This window comes from Saccopteryx leptura, chromosome 4 (assembly GCF_036850995.1).
Source record: "Saccopteryx leptura isolate mSacLep1 chromosome 4, mSacLep1_pri_phased_curated, whole genome shotgun sequence".
NCBI lineage: Eukaryota > Metazoa > Chordata > Mammalia > Chiroptera > Emballonuridae > Saccopteryx > Saccopteryx leptura.
Genome location: NC_089506.1, coordinates 22,428,813 through 22,447,922, shown reverse-complemented (window position 1 = coordinate 22,447,922; position 19,110 = coordinate 22,428,813). Strand labels below are relative to the sequence as shown.

The window sequence follows — 19,110 nt, the reverse complement described above, 5'->3', positions numbered from 1 at the left end:
TAATATTTATATATAACATTTAGAAAAATAACAAATTAAAAAAGAACTGACATATTAGGCCTGGAGCTCTGCTAATTTTTATTGTCAGTTGAAATACTATATAATGAGTCTGACCTCCTCAGCATAAGAAGCATTCACTGCTCAGTCTTCGGAAATAATTTACAGTATTGCTCCTAACTGGCCATTAGAAATAATGAGTCCAGTGCACAAAGTGGGCAACTCACCCCCAATCGCCCAAAGGGAATCGTCAGCAGAGCTGTATTCTGAAATGCATGTCTTTGAGACCGAAGAGTCAAATACAATAGGAGCCTTTACATTTTTAGCTAGATAAGACTGTGATATAATTTGGAAACACGCACAGGGTTTACAGTATTGATATCCCATTTTTTGAACATTCTAAACTTCAGTTCAAATAATGGATGACATAAAACCAGGATTTCCTATCTATGTGCTAGCTTTAATTCAAACAATCCTAAGTCTTTATGAATTGATATATAAAGTGTATATGTGGAAGAAGCAGAAACCAGGTTAGCAAAACATAGTATCTATCCACTATACGGCTCCAGTCAAAATAAATACCTCACTTGATCCTCACAATGACCTATTAGGTACCATCTTTACGAGGAAATCTAGGCTCACAAAAGTCACAAAAATCATACAAGGAAGAGCTGAGATGCATTGTCATTTCTGTCTTTCACTTGCTTGCATTTCTTAGAAGGGATGACTAGAAAGGTAACACAACAAACAAAACATGAAATTTTGTTTCTTTGACTTACGTGGACCCAATCTATCCCACATTTATCAGGCAGTAGCCATCGGAAAACCTTAAATGACAAGCTAAAGGATTCAGATTCATATTTATTTATTCATTCATACATGTTTAATGAGTACCTACTATATGCTAGATATTTCCCCAAAAAGTGGCTAACTTAAACATCTCATTTCACTTGAAAACAACCTACTATGGCTGAGGAAGTTAAATAATGGTCCAACATGGTAAGGTTGTGGCGCCGGCAAACAGAATGCAGTACTACCACTGAAGGTCATGTTACTTCATCCAAGGAGATAAAAAGGAAACACAAACACCAAGGCCACTACATGTTTTGGAGGAATCCCTACAGAAACTGTTGGAAAAGTTACCTACCAGGTCAAGGTTGTAAATAGGGTTGGGAGGGAAGGAAGGAAGGAAGGAACAGGAAAGGTTCTTAGAAGGAGGCAATAATTCAGCTAAAAAGCAGAAATTAATCAGGCAGAGGAAGGAGGGAAGGGTGCTTAAGACAAAGGGAATAGTGTGTGCAAAAGGAGAAACTAAGAGAATGCAGAGCATCTGAGACACTAAGTACAGAAGTTCACAATGGTGAGAGCACACACAGTGTGTAAAGGAATAAAAGAAGGGATGGACAGAGCAGGAGGCCGAGAGAGCAGACCTTGATGGGCATTACATATCAAGTTAAGATGCCGTCTACAAGGTCCTAGGAAGCCTTCCCTCAGAGTAACACAATCAAAAAGTTGGTATTTTAGCAGATACGACATAATGTAACCAATGGCAGATTTGAAAGGAAATGATTGAACAGGGTGAAGATGGTGTGGCGTGGAAGGAATGAATGAGAGGATAATTTCAAAGGGAGAGATGGTAAAAGATAAATTAATTTGATTGCTTGATGATTGGGCCAGAAGACAGTCAAACACAGTTTTAATACAAAGAAAAGTAATATCATTTGTCTCGAAAAAAAGAACTATGCTAGTAATATGCACTAAGTGGAATAGTCAACCTATCGATAAAAAAAAGGATATAGAAACTACTTGCAAGAGAAACATTCATGGAACCATTTATTCAGAGCAAAAGTGCAGTGACAAAGATGACAATGAAAATGACAGAACGGGCGTATGCTGTCAAAGGGCGGACTGTAAGACTAAACTATTAAAATCAAGAAAATGAGATAGCCAAGCCACAGGGAATCAATTACTAAAGTACTAAATATATAAAGTAAAAAAGAAAAAGTAAAAATCATGATGCAAGCTGACTAAAAGAGAAGAAACAGAAGTCCTTTGAAAAACTTTCAACAGTAAATCCGACTTATTTGTTTGAATGAGGGTCTTTGTTTAATCAAGCAAAAATGAGTGAAATTTCAGTTTTCGTAGACATACTCCGGGAAGAAGGGATATGACAGGAGTATGGCTATGGCAGAGAATATGGGGAAAAGATTCTTATGATTTAGGATAACCTCAGGAAAAACCTCCAAACTAGAGAGTGAATCAGTGGCAGGTAAAACCTAAAGAAAAAGGAAATTATTATAGCACTGCATAAAGTCCTAGCGCCAGTCAGAAGACATATCTGCTGCTGCACCGAAGCGTAGTTTAAAAAGTGGCACCGAAGCACAGTGTGGCTGAGAATTTTCACTATCTGGACACTTAACAGGACTATATTTATAGGTAAGGGAAGTGATAAGTTAAATGCCATACCCAATGTTATATGGCTCATAAAAAGGGGAAAATAACCAGAATCAAGGTCTTCTTTTAGTTCACTGCTATTTCTACTTAACTGTTTTGATCACTAAGAGCACTGAAGATGAACTATGATAAATTATATGAAGAATTTTAGTTTAAAAAAGAACATTAGAAAATCTTAACAGTATAACTGGTAAGAAAAGACCTGAAGTTTTTAATTAACTCCAAATTGATTGCAAGTCTACAAGAAAACAGAATGGGCAAAGAGATCAGTGAAGAATTTGAAAACTATGTTCATATTAAGAATAAGTGAAAGATATATTTGTTCTAAAATAGGAGCAACTTTGTAGGGTTGGAAGGGCAAGTCCCTGATAAGTTGACTAGGACTTAGAAATATATATATGAGAACCTATACTATGTTGTCGTGAACTGAATGGTGGTCTTCAAAAAGCTATGCCCATGTTCTCATCTCTGTAAAGGACCTTATTTCAAAAACCTTGAGGTGAGGAGATTATCTAGGATTAAATGGGTAGGCTTTAAAGTCAATCGGAGACACACGAAAGAGAAGACAGAGAAGGCACTGTGAGGAGGGAAGCAGACTGGAGTCACGTGGCCAAGGCCACGGGGGCCTCAGCCAGAAGCTAAAAGCATGGAATAGATTCTCCCTCAAAGCTTCTGCAGGGATAGAGCTCAGCTGACACCTTGATTTTGAACTTCAGGACTCCAGAACTATAACAATAAATTTCTGTTGGTTAAGTCAAGTTCATAGTAATTTCTTAGGCAGTCCTAGGAAACGAATATACATGTAGACTAGAAATTAGAGTTCTGTACAAAACAGGGTAAATGTAAATATAAAATCAATGAATTTGTACATGAGCAGTCTTTTGGCACACTGTATCTTACAAACATTTTATTACACCTGCCAAAATTTTAACAAGTTATCTTCCCATATAGATGTTAAAAGGGTAATTTCTATATCTGAAAAAATGACTTAATCTCTAAAGATCATTCTCATTCTAACATTCTATGTCTTATAAACTCAGGAACTTATTATTATTCATTTTTTATTCTTTTTTTTTGAGATGTAATTGACAATAACATTAGTTTCAGATGTATTACATAATGATTCAATATTTGTATATAATACATATGTATTCAATATTTAAACTTGATCATGGTAATAAAATCATACAGTAGTAAATAAAAAATTTATCCTGTATAAGAACAGAATGACAAACAGAAGGATTTTTTTTTTTTTGAGACAGAGAAAGAGGAAGGGAGAGAGATGAGAAGCATCAGCTTGTAACTGTATCACTTTAGTTGTTCATTGTTTGTTTGTCATACATGCCTTAACCTGGGTAGGGGCTCCAGCCAACCCAGTGACCCCTTGCTCAAGCCAGTGACCATGATGGGGTCATGTTTATGATCCCATGCTCAAGCTGGTGACCTCGGGGTTTCAAACCTGGGACCTCAGTGGCTCAGGCTGATGCTCTAGCCACTGTGCCACCACCGGTCAGGCCAAACAGAAGGATCTTAATTCATAAACTCTAATGATGATTTCATATTAAGACTTTCATAAACACTTAGAATGTATCCAGAAATGGAACAGGTCTATTTGAGTGTGTGGCCAAGTTTTGGTTCAACATTATTTTAGACACTAACTGAACAATGAAAACTTCATGAAGGGTCAATTTTAATAAGATACACTGTCCAAGTGTTACTTTGCTTCCCAAATGAATGGACAATCGCTTCATGCATTTTTGCTAAATATTTAGTATGAAAATTTCTCATTGGTTTTAAGTGAAGTATAGTCACATCAACAGCAAAATGTGATGAATAAATGCCAACAATTTTGGGGGAAAAAATCATGATTTTCAAAACATTTTTTGAGGCGGTTTCATGGCCTAAGACTTGACATGTAATAAAACACAGAGTCAGACTTCTTACAAAGACATAATAAATAACATTTGAAGACTCCCATCGTCTTTCAGACAATTATGGGGAGAGATAGAAAATACTAGATTTCTCTGGCTTCTTTAGAAATTTGTTGTGGGTTTTAACATAGCAGTTAAGAAGCAAAAAGAAATGAGTGAAAAATAACTCTTAATATTTAGTTTAAAAGAATCAAGAGAGCTTACCTGTTCTGTTTCAAAGATGTCCCGAAGGTGTTCAAGACCAAGGCTTTTTAGAAACTGGCTGATATTCATGTCAAGACCCGCAACTAAAACAGACACAAAGTTACTCAGAAAAAGGTTTATCAATCTAAAGGAGGTTCCAGCACTGTTTTTAAAGTCATGGCTCTCTGCTACCCTTGGCCGTGTGTGTGGATGATTTTACATAGCATAAAATAATCCTAAATTTCGGCCCTGGCCGGTTGGCTCAGTGGTAGAACGTCAGCCTGGCGTGCAAAAGTCCCGGGTTCGATTCCTGGCAGGGGCACACAGGAGAAGCGCCCATCTGCTTCTCCACCCCTCCCCCTCTCCTTCCTCTCTGTCTCTCTCTTCTCCTCCCGCAGCTGAGGCTCCATTGGAGCAAAGATAGCCTGGGCGCTGGGGATGGCTCCTTGGCCTCTGCCCCAGGCGCTAGAGTGGCTCTGGTCGCAACAGAGCAACGCCCCAGATGGGCAGAGCATCGCCCCCTGGTGGGCAGAGCGTTGCCCCCTGGTAGGCGTGCCGGGTGGATCCCGGTCGGGCGCATGCGGGAGTCTGTCTGACTGTCTCTCCCCGTTTCCAGCTTCAGAAAAATACAAAAAAAAAAAAAAAAATCCTAAATTTCTTGCAGATCCTTCCAAGTTATCTCTGAATTTGGTTGAAAAGTACAAGCCGTTTGTCTTTGTCAAAATCAGTAGTATTTATATTAATTTTAATATTAGAGAGCATCACAGCTTTTTCAGTGAAATACTGAACTATAGATATAAAATTATTGATTTAACAGCTATCATTTTAGTTTTCACTCCTTACATAACCTGTTTCTTTCCTGCTATCGTTCCGTAATAAGACTTACTTAGTAGTTCAATAGGAGATTATGGTTGGAAATGGATGTATTGAGATACACAGAAGAACATGTATGTAGCAAGAAATTCATTCTATGAAGACATATCTCTTATAAGCTGTGTGCGTATGAAAACTTATAAACAGTTAAGATATCTGTAAGTGTGGTGTTCAGTGATCACCAATAGGAAAAAGTAAATCTGTTAATTTAAAAAACAGACAAAAGACAAAATAACCAAATAAGCATTCACACGGCGTACTCACCTTCGCCTTCCTTCCGGTCTGTGCCCGCGGCACCATCCCCAGTGTTGGATGCTCCTCCTACTGCCAGTTCCGCTAAAGGGACAGTGAGGTTGTCTATGCTGCTGGCAGCGGACAGGCAGGAGGGGGTGGAGGCTGGTGAGATGAGAGAGGCACTCACTACAGTAGCCTGAGGTTTGAAACAGGTGGGTAAGGCCTCTGGCGGCATGGCATCTATCAGCAAAGCTCTGATGTCGTCAGCCTAAAAACATACAAAACAACACAAAATTACTACATTTTAAAGTGGCATGGTTTTTACTAAGGACCACATATTTTGGAATTTTTTCTTTAATAAATGCCTCATTATCCTCTATTTGTTTTTAATCATTTCTACCTCTTTCCTTCTCTCAACCACAGCTCCGAAGAGTCTAGTAGTGTCAGTAGGGAGAACTAGAGAAACTATTAATTGAAAAAAGTATTTCATTTCTTTGAAATCTAATGTACAGCTTGGTGACTACAGTTAAGAACATTGAAATTTGCTGAGTAGCTCTTAAGTGTTCTAGCCAGACACATAAAAAAGTTAACTATGAGAAAAGAAATCTCAGAATGTAGACTATCTTGATTCCTGAAGACGTTTTTTTAAACATTAAGTGAAAGTGTACACACCATTGTTCACATTACATGTGTATTTAAAGGATATGTACCGTATTTTTCGCTCCATAAGACGCATCCCCACCCCCCAAAGTGCAGGGGAAAATGCCCATGAGTCTTATGGAGCGAAAGATATGGTATTTTATTAAATATTTTAACACAACATTTGGTTCAGAATATTTTTTTTTCTTATTTTCCTCCTTAGAACCCTAGGTGTGTCTCATGGTCAGGTGCATCTTATGGAGCAAAAAATACGGTAAATGAAAATTTGAAGAGTTAAAAAATATTTCATCACCTTTCATGAAAAAAAGCCCATTTTAAAGTGATTTTCAATCTCTTTCTTAGAAGTAGTTCCCACATTTATTTACTATGATTTGTTTATGCTTAAACAACTATAATAATTTTTGCTCCATTAGGTAGAGCACACTTAATTGTTTACAATTAAAATCTGGTAAAATATGAAAGAAACTACTTTACTTTAGCTAGCTAGTCAAGGACTTGACCGTTTGTTAGCCGTAAGTGTTAGAGGATGTGAGACACAGCCTCCAAAGATAGCCAGCCATTCACAGCTTCCTCTGCACACATGCGTCACTTCCCCGCACACATGCGTGTCACTTCCCCTGTATACATGTGTCACTTCCCCTGTATGCATGCATGTCACTTCCCCCATACACATGTATGTCACTTCCCCTGTACACATGTGTGTCACTTCCCCTGTACACATGTGTGTCACTTCCCCTGTATGCATGCATGTCACTTCCCCCATACACATGTATGTCACTTCCCCTGTACACATGTGTGTCACTTCCCCGTCAAGAGGTGTCATCTATTTCTCTCCCCTAGAATCTGGTTTGCCAATGAGCTGTTGTGACCAACAGAATGCAGAGGAAGTGGTGTTCTGGGCTTTTGAGCCAGGCTTTCAGAGGCCTGGCAGCTTCCACTTCTCCTCTTAGCGGCACCCTGCGGGCTGCAAAGAAGCCTGGGCTAGACTTCTGAGTGATGGCATGCTCCACAGAAAGGCCCGCACAGTGAGAGGCCACTGTGGACACTGAAGTGTCAGCTGAGGTCCCAGGTAAGGGGAGTGCACCAACAGCAGAGCCACCCAGCTGAACCAGTCACCCACAGGACCGTGAGAAATAATGCACCACTGCACTAAGCAATGAACTCAACTTTGGTTAAACTACTAAGTGTTTTGAAAGCATCTGTTATTTAGCAATAGATAATATGAAAGAGAATGGCTTGGAAATGTATTTCTAGGGTTAAAATTGTGACCAGCAGTAAATCCCTGATTTTTGTAAAGTTCAGGGAAGACAAGGCTGTGTTTAACTTTGTTGTTAAATAATATTTAACCACAAAAAAATCAATTCTTAGTTTGGAAAATATTTCTGTATTTTTCAGTAAGTGTATCAATTTACTTTTTTATCTTCAGAAGAATTAAATGCCCGAAAGTTAACTTCTTTTTGACTATCTCAAAGCCTCAGGTCAATTATCCTGAACAGCCGCTCTAGAATAATATGCCAAAGTTAGAAAGTGTAAGGTATTTTACTAAGTGTAATTCCTTGAAATTCATCTTTCTCCTCCAAGTATGGCAAAAAGAATTAATTTACTAGTTTGCCTTAACAGATTTTTTAATTATATAAAAAAAGCAAATTAAAAAAATTTCAGAAGGAAGGGAATTTCTTATTTTAAGTGAAGTATGTACTACTAGAAGTAAACTCGCGAAGGCCTGGACTTTCATGTGATCCCCAAGTCTAGTGAGCACGTGCGAGCATGTTGAGACGCGGACTCACTGTGGCCAGGTCTAACGGCGTCTGGCCCTCTTGGTTCTTCATGGTTGGGTCGGCGCCATGTGCAAGCAGGAGGGCACACAGCTGCGTCCTCCCCTTCTGGGCAGCTTCATGGAGAGGAGTAAAGGCCCACTTATCTGTGGCATTAACACAGGTGTTGTATTTTATCAATAATGCTGCGATGTCCACGTGCTGAAGGAAAAGCGAAGGATGTGAAGAGTCAGCAAAGATTATCTGGTAAAGCCCATCACACACTTGCTTTTATTTAACATTCTATCTCCTCTACAGTTCTGTGCTTGTCCTTAACAAAGCTTCTTCTATAAAAAGCATATTGATTGCACCCCGTCCCTGTATTTTGGACTCCATCTTTCCTTCCTCCTCCAGAATGTCAGTTCCATAATTATTCTTTTACCCTATGATTCCAATTCTTCATTGGAACATTACAAATTTCTAATTTGGCCTTCTAACATATTCAAGCCTATCTTAAAACAAACACTTCTCTTCTAGCTCACTGCAATCTGGTTGATCTACTGAAATACTCATCTGGAGGCTTGTCAGCGTCCTTTCTTTAACCTTTGGGAAAGTAAGAACACAATAAAATCACATTTTACCAAAATTAGTCTGCTGTGTCCAAAATGACTTAGAGGTGAAGGAAATGTCAGCAGCAGACACATTAACTAATAACTTGGGTGTGAGATGATGAGCTCCTGAACTGTACACTGTGGCAGCTAGAGAAGGAAAAAGGGGAGCTAAGTTTGAAAAATTCTGAAGAAAAAACATTGGGTTTTAGAAAGACATATTAACTGCAGAAGAAGAAAAAGAAGAAAAGTCAAAGATGACTACCTCTGCGGGAGAAGTTTTAGTAGGAATGGCACTACAAGGAAGATAAGGTTCACGTGGGGTACAGAGGTCCTGAGGTGAAATGCCAGCCATGATGTTCTGTAAATGATCTGACACGAGAGGGTGGAGCACAGCCGAGAGGTCTGTGGTTTGTTCCCCTTCTCTCTCACCCACCCACTCAACAACCAAACATTTACAGGAGACCTACTATGTGCCGGACCTAGGAGGTAGGGACTCGAGGGCAAGAACAAAAGGGAATACAGAGTTCCAAGTGGTAGCTGCTTGATAAATGAGCTCATTAAGAAAAGGAATACAGAAAGATAATCACAAGGGGGAGAAAGCGTTGAGAACACTATTTTGGGAAAGGCAATTGGAAGTCAGGGCAGTAAGAACTGCAGAACTAAAAAGAGGCGGGACTATGAAAAACTGGAGGAGAACATTTCAGGAGAGTAAGTTTTCTCAAATAATAGCAAAAGGTTTCAGTTTCTTTCCAAAAGTCCTTACAAAATCAACTGATTATGCAAAGGTAATATTGATTCAACGATTAGGCTTTTGAGAATAATAAAAATAAATGTTATTCTTATATATACACTTCGGGATGCTAATTTGGTTACCACTAAAGTTCTTATAAAATCCATTTCAATTTCAATATTCTCTCATGTTTGTGCAACTTGGCACAGTGGTGTTCTTTATGGATACATTCCTTGGCATACTGTGATTACTCTTGATAACTCAGAAGCACGTTATCTATTGAGAATAAATTTCTAACTCATGCTGCTGCTCAATGCACTATACTGAGTCACCTGGAGCTGACTCCATGAGAATGGGAAGCGATGGAGAAGGGACAGACAGAGCTCCCAGGGTGGGATCAGGGCATGCATGTTTCTTCATATTTTCCTTAGGATGCTCTATGCACTTTTCCCCTGAGATTGTATTACTGTTTTTATGTAATACAAATACTGATTTTCAGAAAGGTAATGTCAGAAAACAAAGAGAAGGAAACTTATTAGAAAATACAAATCAGACTTCTAACAAAGCTTCCATATTTACTTTGACAGTATAAAGACAAAAAAGACACAATCAGACGAGGACTTCTGAGAACAGGATACGGTCTGTGATCTTTTTAGGATTATGAATGATATCAACATTATAAAATTTGATCTTAACACAAAGATAAAAACTGGCACCACCTATGGTACTATATCAAAATCACTTAAAACAAAACAAGACCCAGTAATTTATCTTATTCAAAGGACATATGTTGAAAAGAATAGCTATTTTTGTTCAGTTAACCTGAAAGCCTGGAATAATTTCAAGCTTCTCCACAGCAAGGTTACAAGCTATTTAAATTGTTTCTGATGATTAATTTTATTCTACTCCCATGTGCATTGGCAGAATAATAGAATTTGGTAGACTAATTTGCATAGGCTCCCAAAATTAGATAATCCAAGGAAAATTGTGTATATAAAGTGAATTACATATATGGAATACATTATTACACTTTCTTTATATCAAATCTATAGTTTATGCTTAGAGAAATGAGTCACATGCTTTTAAAATTTGCTGACAAACATCTGAAAGAGTGATAAACAAAAAGGAGTATATTACTACCCAAGTACACTAAAAACACAGTTCTTTTAAGAATTTCATTGTGTCTTTTAAATATCTACATCATTGGTGCAAAAATAGAAACTGAAATTTCAGGCTGACAAATGCAATACATAAGCTAGAGCTCAGTTCTATATAATGGATAAAAGCAAAGTATTGAGTCGGAAGGTCTAGAAACGGAACTTTTCCAGGAGAAAGAGTCAGTTTAATATGGTTTCAGAACCCAGCTGCAACATAAAATGTTCTAAGGGACAAATACAAAGCAAGAAGGCTGAGCGGGTCCTACTTTAATTTCAGACAGGTGGGAAGTGGGGAGAACAGAAACACGCCTAGTTTCTGCAGGGGGCTTGAGAGGATGAGGATATTCCCTCTAGGAAGGGCACGAAGAAGTGAGTGAGAAGATACGGAAATCACTGTGACTCGTTTTTATTTGGAGTTCGTTGGGATTTCGCAAATCTAGAGCCTGTCCTCATCAATAGTGATTCCTTCTGTGAGAGCCGCTGGTCTGTGTAATCCGGAGTCTGTGGATTTAGGGACCAATGATTCCATCTGCGAGAGCCGCTGGTCTGTGTAATCTGGAGTCTGTGGATTTAGGGACCAATGATTCCATCTGTGAGAGCCCCTGGTCTGTGCAATCTGGAGTCTGTGGATTTAGGGACCAATGATTCCATCTGTGAGAGCCCCTGGTCTGTGCAATCTGGAGTCTGTGGATTTAGGGACCAATGATTCCATCTGTGAGAGCCCCTGGTCTGTGTAATCTGGAGTCTGTGGATTTAGGGACCAAGCGATGACCAGACAAGCACATGCGCGTTCACGTGCTGCCTGCTACTGACCCACTAGACCTGAAGCGGCCCTGGCGACTCCATCCAGACAGCCTGTGTGCACACGCCTCAGCCTGGGTCGGCTGATGATGAGTCACAGCGCACTGAGAGAACGACTAGACTCTGCTGTGGGGTTTCAGCTAGTCCCTTCAAACTCTATGGAACCACGGCAGCAACAGGTCAACCATTCACCTCTGCTGTGGGGTTTAGCTAGTCCCTTCAAACTCTATGGGACCACGGCAGCAACAGGTCAACCATTCACCTCTGCTGTGGGGTTTCAGCTAGTCCCTTCAAACTCTATGGAACCACGGCAGCAACAGGTCAACCATTCACCTCTGCTGTGGGGTTTCAGCTAGTCCCTTCAAACTCTATGGGACCACGGCAGCAACAGGTCAACCATTCACCTCTGCTGTGGGGTTTCAGCTAGTCCCTTCAAACTCTATGGGACCATGGCAGCAACAGGTCAACCATTCACCTCTGCTGTGGGGTTTCAGCTAGTCCCTTCAAACTCTATGGAACCACGGCAGCAACAGGTCAACCATTCACCTCTGCTGTGGGGTTTCAGCTAGTCCCTTCAAACTCTATGGGACCACGGCAGCAACAGGTCAACCATTCACCTCTGCTGTGGGGTTTAGCTAGTCCCTTCAAACTCTATGAAACCACGACAGCAACAGTTCAACCATTCACTTGATTATTTTGAAAATGTCAATGATAAACATACGCAACCACAATTTCCATGCCTAGAAAGGAGACTTCTGGTTTTATAGTTTCTAAAATATACATGAGATAGAGTTTTATCTGTATCAATAAATATTAACTGAGGAGCTATTACATACCTATTATCGTGCTAGATAGCTGAAGAGACCAAAAAGCTATAAAAAGCATGATCCTTGGCCAAATAGGTTTAACGGGGAAGGCTAGAAACACTCTGAATAGAGGATTATAATTGTGCTGAATTATGCTGCTGGTTAGCTTATCTCCTCACTTCATGCATAGCGTACATTTAACAAAGCAGGAAGTCAGTGCAGTTTTCTAGACTTGGACTTGAGCATGCTCACCCCATAGGACGCTGCATTATGAAGAGGAATTAAGCCACCTTTGTCTTGAGCATTAACGTCTGCTCCATGCTCTAGAAGATATTCAGCTACTTCCAGGTTATTGTAGCCAGCTGTTAGAGTGAGAAAAAGCAAATATGTTAGCTTAAAAGAAAAAAAAATTTGTATATACATAATAAAGACTGGAAAACTGTTAAAATTGTAATACTTTCTACTTTAAAAGTTATTACTGTTATCACATAAAGAGCCTTTACAGTAAGAAATTATATAAAACTATGTCAATGATAAGCATTTTACTCAAGTAGTACTATGTACATCCAGCATTTCTTCCGTCCCTTGGTAATCAGTATTAGGTACCAAAGAAAGGACGAGACTTGGATGTACTGTGACGCTCACCTGCCAGGTGCAGAGGGGTGGAGTTCCTGCCCTGGGTGTCTCTGCAGTTGATATTCTCCGGGGTACACAGCTTCTGCACTCTCGCCAGGCAGCCCTTCTTGGCAGCATCCAACAAGGCGGCATCTCCTCTCAGTAAGTCCTGAATATCTGTGTCTCCTTCTTTGACCAAATCTAAAGGTGTGTTTCCATCTCTGTTCTTTTTAGTTGGATCTGCTCCATGCTACAAAGGAAAACCAAATGGGGTTTGTATTTTCTGTAGTATCTTTCTTTAGGTTTATTTTTAACTTCATCTTCTTCCATCCAAGGAAAGATATCTATTCTATTATTCATTTTGAACAACAGAGTAATATCCTGCTTTATTTAGCAAATTCCTTACTTAGCAGTATACTGGATCAGCTTTCTAACTACCACTCAACTGAAGTCCTAAGGTCTAAGGCTCAGTGGTTATGGTGAAATGGGGAAGGTGTTAAATACCTTTTACTTTTCATCTGACAAACTTTCTCAGACTCCCACTGTCTTTGGAAACATCTTCTAAGAATGGTGTGGATGTTAATTTTGACCACATTTCAATCACATAACAATTCTCAGTGAATATTATGAAGAAAAAGTGAGACAAGGAAGACAAACAGGTAAAAAAGTACTTAATTCTAAATGCAGAAAAAAGTGTGGTAATTTTAAAATATTTTATCGTAATTCATAAAACCTATATAAAATTAGGGATAAATGTTAACAATGAATTTGATTTTAAGAGTTTAATCACATATACTATGAAATAAAGTAAGTAAGAGTCAAGAATCTTAATTATAACAGTCTGCTATTGGCTTACTGGAGAACTTTGGACAATATCAAGCTAGACAATAAATCAGTAACTTGGAAGTTATTTCTTACTAACTAGTGATAATAAAATTGTGCATCAAATACAATGTTACTCTCAAGACTCATAAGAATGTATCTGATGCCATCAAAGTGATGGAAGAAGAATTTTATTTATATTTTACCAGGACAAGTCTTTCTCTAGTTAAAGAAGAAAACAAACAAACAAAAACAGAGCAAGGAAACTCCATACACAAACGTCTGTCACTTTTCACATCACTGAAACAGAATACAAAATTATGGAGTTTCAAATAACTGCTAGTTTCTATTATTCCATGTATAGCCTCAAAATTTATATGAATAGGTTTGTTTAGAGATTATCTTATATTTCAGTAAAAATCTGATATTAAAATTGTTTTTACAAGATATATATTTAAATATTTAATAAGGAATGAGTTTGTTAACAATAATAAAGTAGCCAGTAAGAAAAAAAGAATTAAACTTGATTGAAAAACTTTTTTCTCCTGTACATTTTCTAAGTATTAGATAAGCAATGCAAACTAATTCAACTCTTTCCAAAACCTACCTTGATGAGCTGTAATTAACTGAACTTAATCAAATCAGTTCAGAAAGGCACTTCAGACATTACTCAAAGCTATATAATTATCACGGTATCACACTAAAACATCCTCCTAAAATGAAAAATGAAAGCATCTCTATAGCACTTATTGTACTTAATAGAATAATTTACTCTGATGTAATTTTACATACTAAGCAAAAATAAATATAATTATGTTATACTTTCTAATTTTTTAAATTACATACTTTTAAAAGGAGTTTGCAGATTTCATATTTTCCTTTCGCTGCTGCTTCATGTAGAGGGGTGAATTTCCATAAGTCCGCCACGTTGACAGAAGCCCCATGTCTCACCAGAAGCTCGGCTACCTCATAGTGGCCATACGAACAAGCATTATGCAGGGGCACCAAGCCACTAAGCAGAAGAAAATTACTTTATGACATAAAACACATCTTTGAGTTAAAATGATACTTATGATAAAAATAATGTAATTCTTCTACGGCATTTACTATACTGAAGAAATTCTCTTCTAGTCTTGAATATATGGTCATCCATTTCCAAATAAAGATTAATAATTTTTAAAATATTCCTTTAATATAAGGACTTTCATAGTTTCTTGGTGATGGATATAAACTCAGCAATCCTTACCCTTAAAATACACACACACACACACACACACACCCAGAAAAAGGTTCCATAACAATAATTTTAATTCAAGTTTCATCCTGGCAACATAAAGCAACACTGCAAACTGATTTCAGGAATAACTAGTCAATACTTTGGTTTATCATCTCTCAAATTTTCTTCCATGTGGGTTTTCCTAATGAAAACTGTATGCTTATAAAATACATATACAATGCAACTTAGCTTATTTATTTAGCCAAGTTCTACCTTTTGTTTTTGGTTTTTATTTTTATGATTTCTATACAAAGATTTAAATATTTAGGCGCTAAGCAATACAAATTTAAATTCCAAGTGGTATAGAAACTTTAGTGTTCAGTAAGAAAAATAATGGTGTCACCATAAACTCTAGTCAGATGAGAAAATCTAGCTCCCTCATTATAAGCAAACTATTCTGAGATGACTCTAAGTTTTAATGAGAAGGCAGTTGCCATTCTAAAGGTACCAAAAATGTTCCCAGAAAAAAGGGTGCAATCAACTAGGTATAGGTGCCTTTCTATTTAGAAATGACGCTTTTTTTAATGTTTTGATATCAAAATACTAAGTACTAAAATGGGCAATAGAAACAAATGCTGGTTGCTCTCCAACGCACTATAATACTTTGAAAGAGCCCGTGATAGTATTATTGAACACTCATTTCTGATGTGTTCCTTTTAAAAGATAAATAAATCATAATGGTTAATTGAAGTCTAAGTTGTAAGGTTAATTCTATAGTACTCTGGTCTATAACTGTATAGAAAGGTGTTTATATTTTGAGATGATATGAAATTAACTCAGAATATGGACGCTCATTTCAATTAAAATTTCCTTCTTGCATTTTTAAATAACTTCCATGGCTGCTTTAAACACCCTGTCTAGGTTAAACAGGAACAATTTAAGTAAACCAGTAAAAAATATAGAATATGTGAATTAGTAAAAAATAAAATTATGTTTCTAATTACTGATTACTTTGGGATGGATGGCTTCTTTTTTAAAAGAGATTATACATTTTCAGTAGCAAAACAAGGGATAAACAATAAATTACAAGCTATATAAACATAATCATACAATGCAACAAAATACTATATATAGGCATTAAAAGAATAAGATAAACCATTAAGTGCTGATATGAAAAGATATTCAAAATATAGTACTGGATGAAAAAAGCAAATTGCAAAGCTAACCATCTGGAATGACCACATTTATTAAAAACCACCACACTCACAGCAGCATACACCCGGGTACGTGCACTTAAAGAATCAGGAGGGTCACAAACAAAATGTTCATGTAATTTCTAGGAGGTAAATTCCATTTTTATACTGAACATTTCTATAATGTTTAAATTTATGCTTTACACTTTAAAAAGCATGCATTACTTTTTTTAATAGGAAAACATCAAAGACTTCAAAATATTAAACTAATTTTTTTAAGTCTCAATTCTCAGGCATACCCTTTGTCTTTGGCGTGGACGTCGGCCCCGTGGTGGAGAAGGTACTCCACAACAGACACGCGGTTATAGCCCGCCGCGAAGTGCAAGGGGGTGGAATGCCGGCCCTCCAGATCTCGGCAATTCACATTCTGAGGGCTGCAAAGTTGCTTTTATGGTACAAACACAAACATAAAAAGAACATTAATATTTACTCATAGATTTTGCTCTAAAATACTGCAGGTATCTTGGATAACTTATAATTTTCTAGTGAATATTTATTTCCAAAGATTAAATAATACAGGTAATGTTTTAAAATCAGCACTATGCCTGGTATCACAGTGTCCAGAAATATTCTTATTGTTTATAGAGCTACTGAATCTTTTTCAACCTTTCCTGGTCAAATCCTAATCAGAAAGAAAGTTCCGTAATAAAGCAAGCATTTGTTAGTCAACGATGCCTCCCTTTTCCATCTTGATAAGGCTTCCTCACCGTGGGACTGCTTGTCTGCCTGTATTAGCATGCTTTTAGCCATCCTTGGCTCAAACGAGAGCAACCCTGCTTGACTGCAACCATCCCAGAGCTCGTTCCCTCTGATGTGGTGAACAAAACCGCTCTGGGGGACTCACAGGAATTCTGCCAGACCACCCACTGGGCCCTGAGCCGCTGCAGCAACACCACGAAGTCCACAGTGCTGCGCTCGTACTCTGGGGGAAACCTGTCTAACTCCACAAGTCAAACTGATTCTAACCATATTCTAGTCTTTGGCTTTACTTCCATCTCCTTCAGCTATGTCCTCCAAATCTCTTTGTCTCCCTTTTTGCTTTTGAATATTAACACTTAAGTACAAGTTCGATTCTGTTTGATTACGAGCAGCAGGAAGCAAAGGCAGGACTGACGGACACATCATCAGGTGACAGATGAATTATAGTAATAACACCAGAGCAATAGTTTACAATTTATAAACATTTTCACATTCTTTCGTGAATTACTATCTATTTGTGAAATAGGTCATTATCCCTATTTTATAGATAAATAAACCAAGGCTCAGGAAAGTTAAGTGAAATCTAATTTCACAGAGTTGGGAAAGGGTAGCATAAAGATGCAGACCCTGTTTTCCCGATCATTAATCTCTTAATCTTTCTGTTGGATGCTGGTTAAAAACTAAGAAGCTGTTTCTACTGACACACGAAGTAGGGGCTGTCACACTGGTACGGTAAAAACAGGACTTTTCAGGTGGTTGGACCTGAATACAGCAGACAAAAAGTCTGGCCAGTGTAACGGAGTGCCTACAATTTCATCAACTCTGTGGAAAAGCACCAGACTCTCAATTCTGAAGAAGCTTTTCATCCAGCCAGGTCAAATATCTTCTCTTTTCATGGCAAGTGAGTCTGTGGCTACATTAATAAATAAATTAGAGAATCAAAAAATAAAATTAAATAGAAATGAATTAATACATAAACAAAAAAGAACGGCTGCAAGAATTGGCAGTCAACACCAAGGGTGTCTGACCTACATGACGCTGCTTCCTGCGGCTGCAGCTTCCAGTGATTTCCTCAACTTTTTCCTTTTCAGACAATACTGGCAAAGTGGGAATGAGAAAGCACATGAAGAAGCATGACTCATTCTGCCAGGTTACAAAAACAAAAGCCCATTCTGCTTATTAAATGTTTGTTTTCTAATATTTGGAAATCTTTATTCTCTATTCTGTTTCACCTTTTTTTGAGTGGCAAAGCAATTTTACATTATTTCTACCTGATTTGCATAATTTCAAATGCTACTCAGCCAACAGCCTTTTCTCCTAACATCTAATTTCTAATACTTTCTAAAGCCTCTGGGGGAGATCTATATATGGCTTCATTCTCACTTAATTGCTGCTTTTGTCTGCCACTTAGATGCTATTAAAAAATATATAGCTGGCCTTTACTGTGAATAGACTGCTTAGAAAACCAGAAAAGTCCAATATATTTTTGCCTTTTACATACAAAAGATATGGAATTATATTACTTTATTACATTAAAGAATAAACAATTTAATTATAATGGGCTCATGTAGCAATTCTAGTGCTGAGATTACAATGCCCTAACAAAGAAGTCCTTCTATATTTAAAGAATTTTTTATTAAGATAGACTTCAAACAGCAGAAGTATTTTGAAGAAAATAATACATAATTTTAAATCTAAGAAAACTTGAAAAATTCTCCCGTGTGGCTAGTACAAACTGATATTTACTATTTTTCTTTAAATAACTTAGGGGTCATTATACAATGAAAGAGAGGTTGAAAGTGTCCACATATTAAAACAAAAATAAAATTTGTCATTTTCAACTAGTATACGTCAAGAATGCTGAAATTAATTTACTAAAAATCACAAAAATAAAGTTTGCTTAATAATGAGTGGCAAAGTTTAGTTGTAAAAAATATCCTGGTATGACTGCCAATATCAATATTGTAATTGGTCTTTTGTAACAAAAGAAAAAGAAATAGAACAAAATCAAAAGCCATATCCCTTTCTGCTATCTTTATCCCTGCATCAATGACTGTAGATGGGAGGTATATATGTTTTTAAAAAGCATATTTAATATTAGAAAATAATTTTTATTTGAAAAACATTAAATCTATTAACCATTATTTCTATATCACAAATAAAGGTTGATATAATTTTCTTGGCAAGCAGAGTTATACAGAAATAAAAACCCATCTTCTGCATATAAAATAATTCCAAATGATTGCAGGATAATAATACTTTTCCAGAACAAATATGAGAATCTCTTGGAAAACATTGTTCTTTTTTTTTTTTT

The 19,110-nt window shown here is 37.3% G+C and overlaps 1 protein-coding gene across 1 annotated transcript in view; it reads right to left on the bottom strand.

Moving 5' to 3' along the window:
• Positions 1-19,110, bottom strand: part of TNKS (tankyrase) — a 204,668-nt gene that overhangs the window by 18,961 nt on the left and 166,597 nt on the right. The window contains exons 14-20 of the mRNA XM_066380270.1: positions 16,337-16,482; positions 14,475-14,640; positions 12,837-13,056; positions 12,444-12,553; positions 8,120-8,308; positions 5,703-5,940; positions 4,587-4,669 (exon numbers count right to left, since the gene is read on the bottom strand). Of these exons, the coding sequence (XP_066236367.1) occupies positions 4,587-4,669; positions 5,703-5,940; positions 8,120-8,308; positions 12,444-12,553; positions 12,837-13,056; positions 14,475-14,640; positions 16,337-16,482 (1,152 nt within the window). The remainder of the gene's footprint in view (positions 1-4,586; positions 4,670-5,702; positions 5,941-8,119; positions 8,309-12,443; positions 12,554-12,836; positions 13,057-14,474; positions 14,641-16,336; positions 16,483-19,110) is intronic.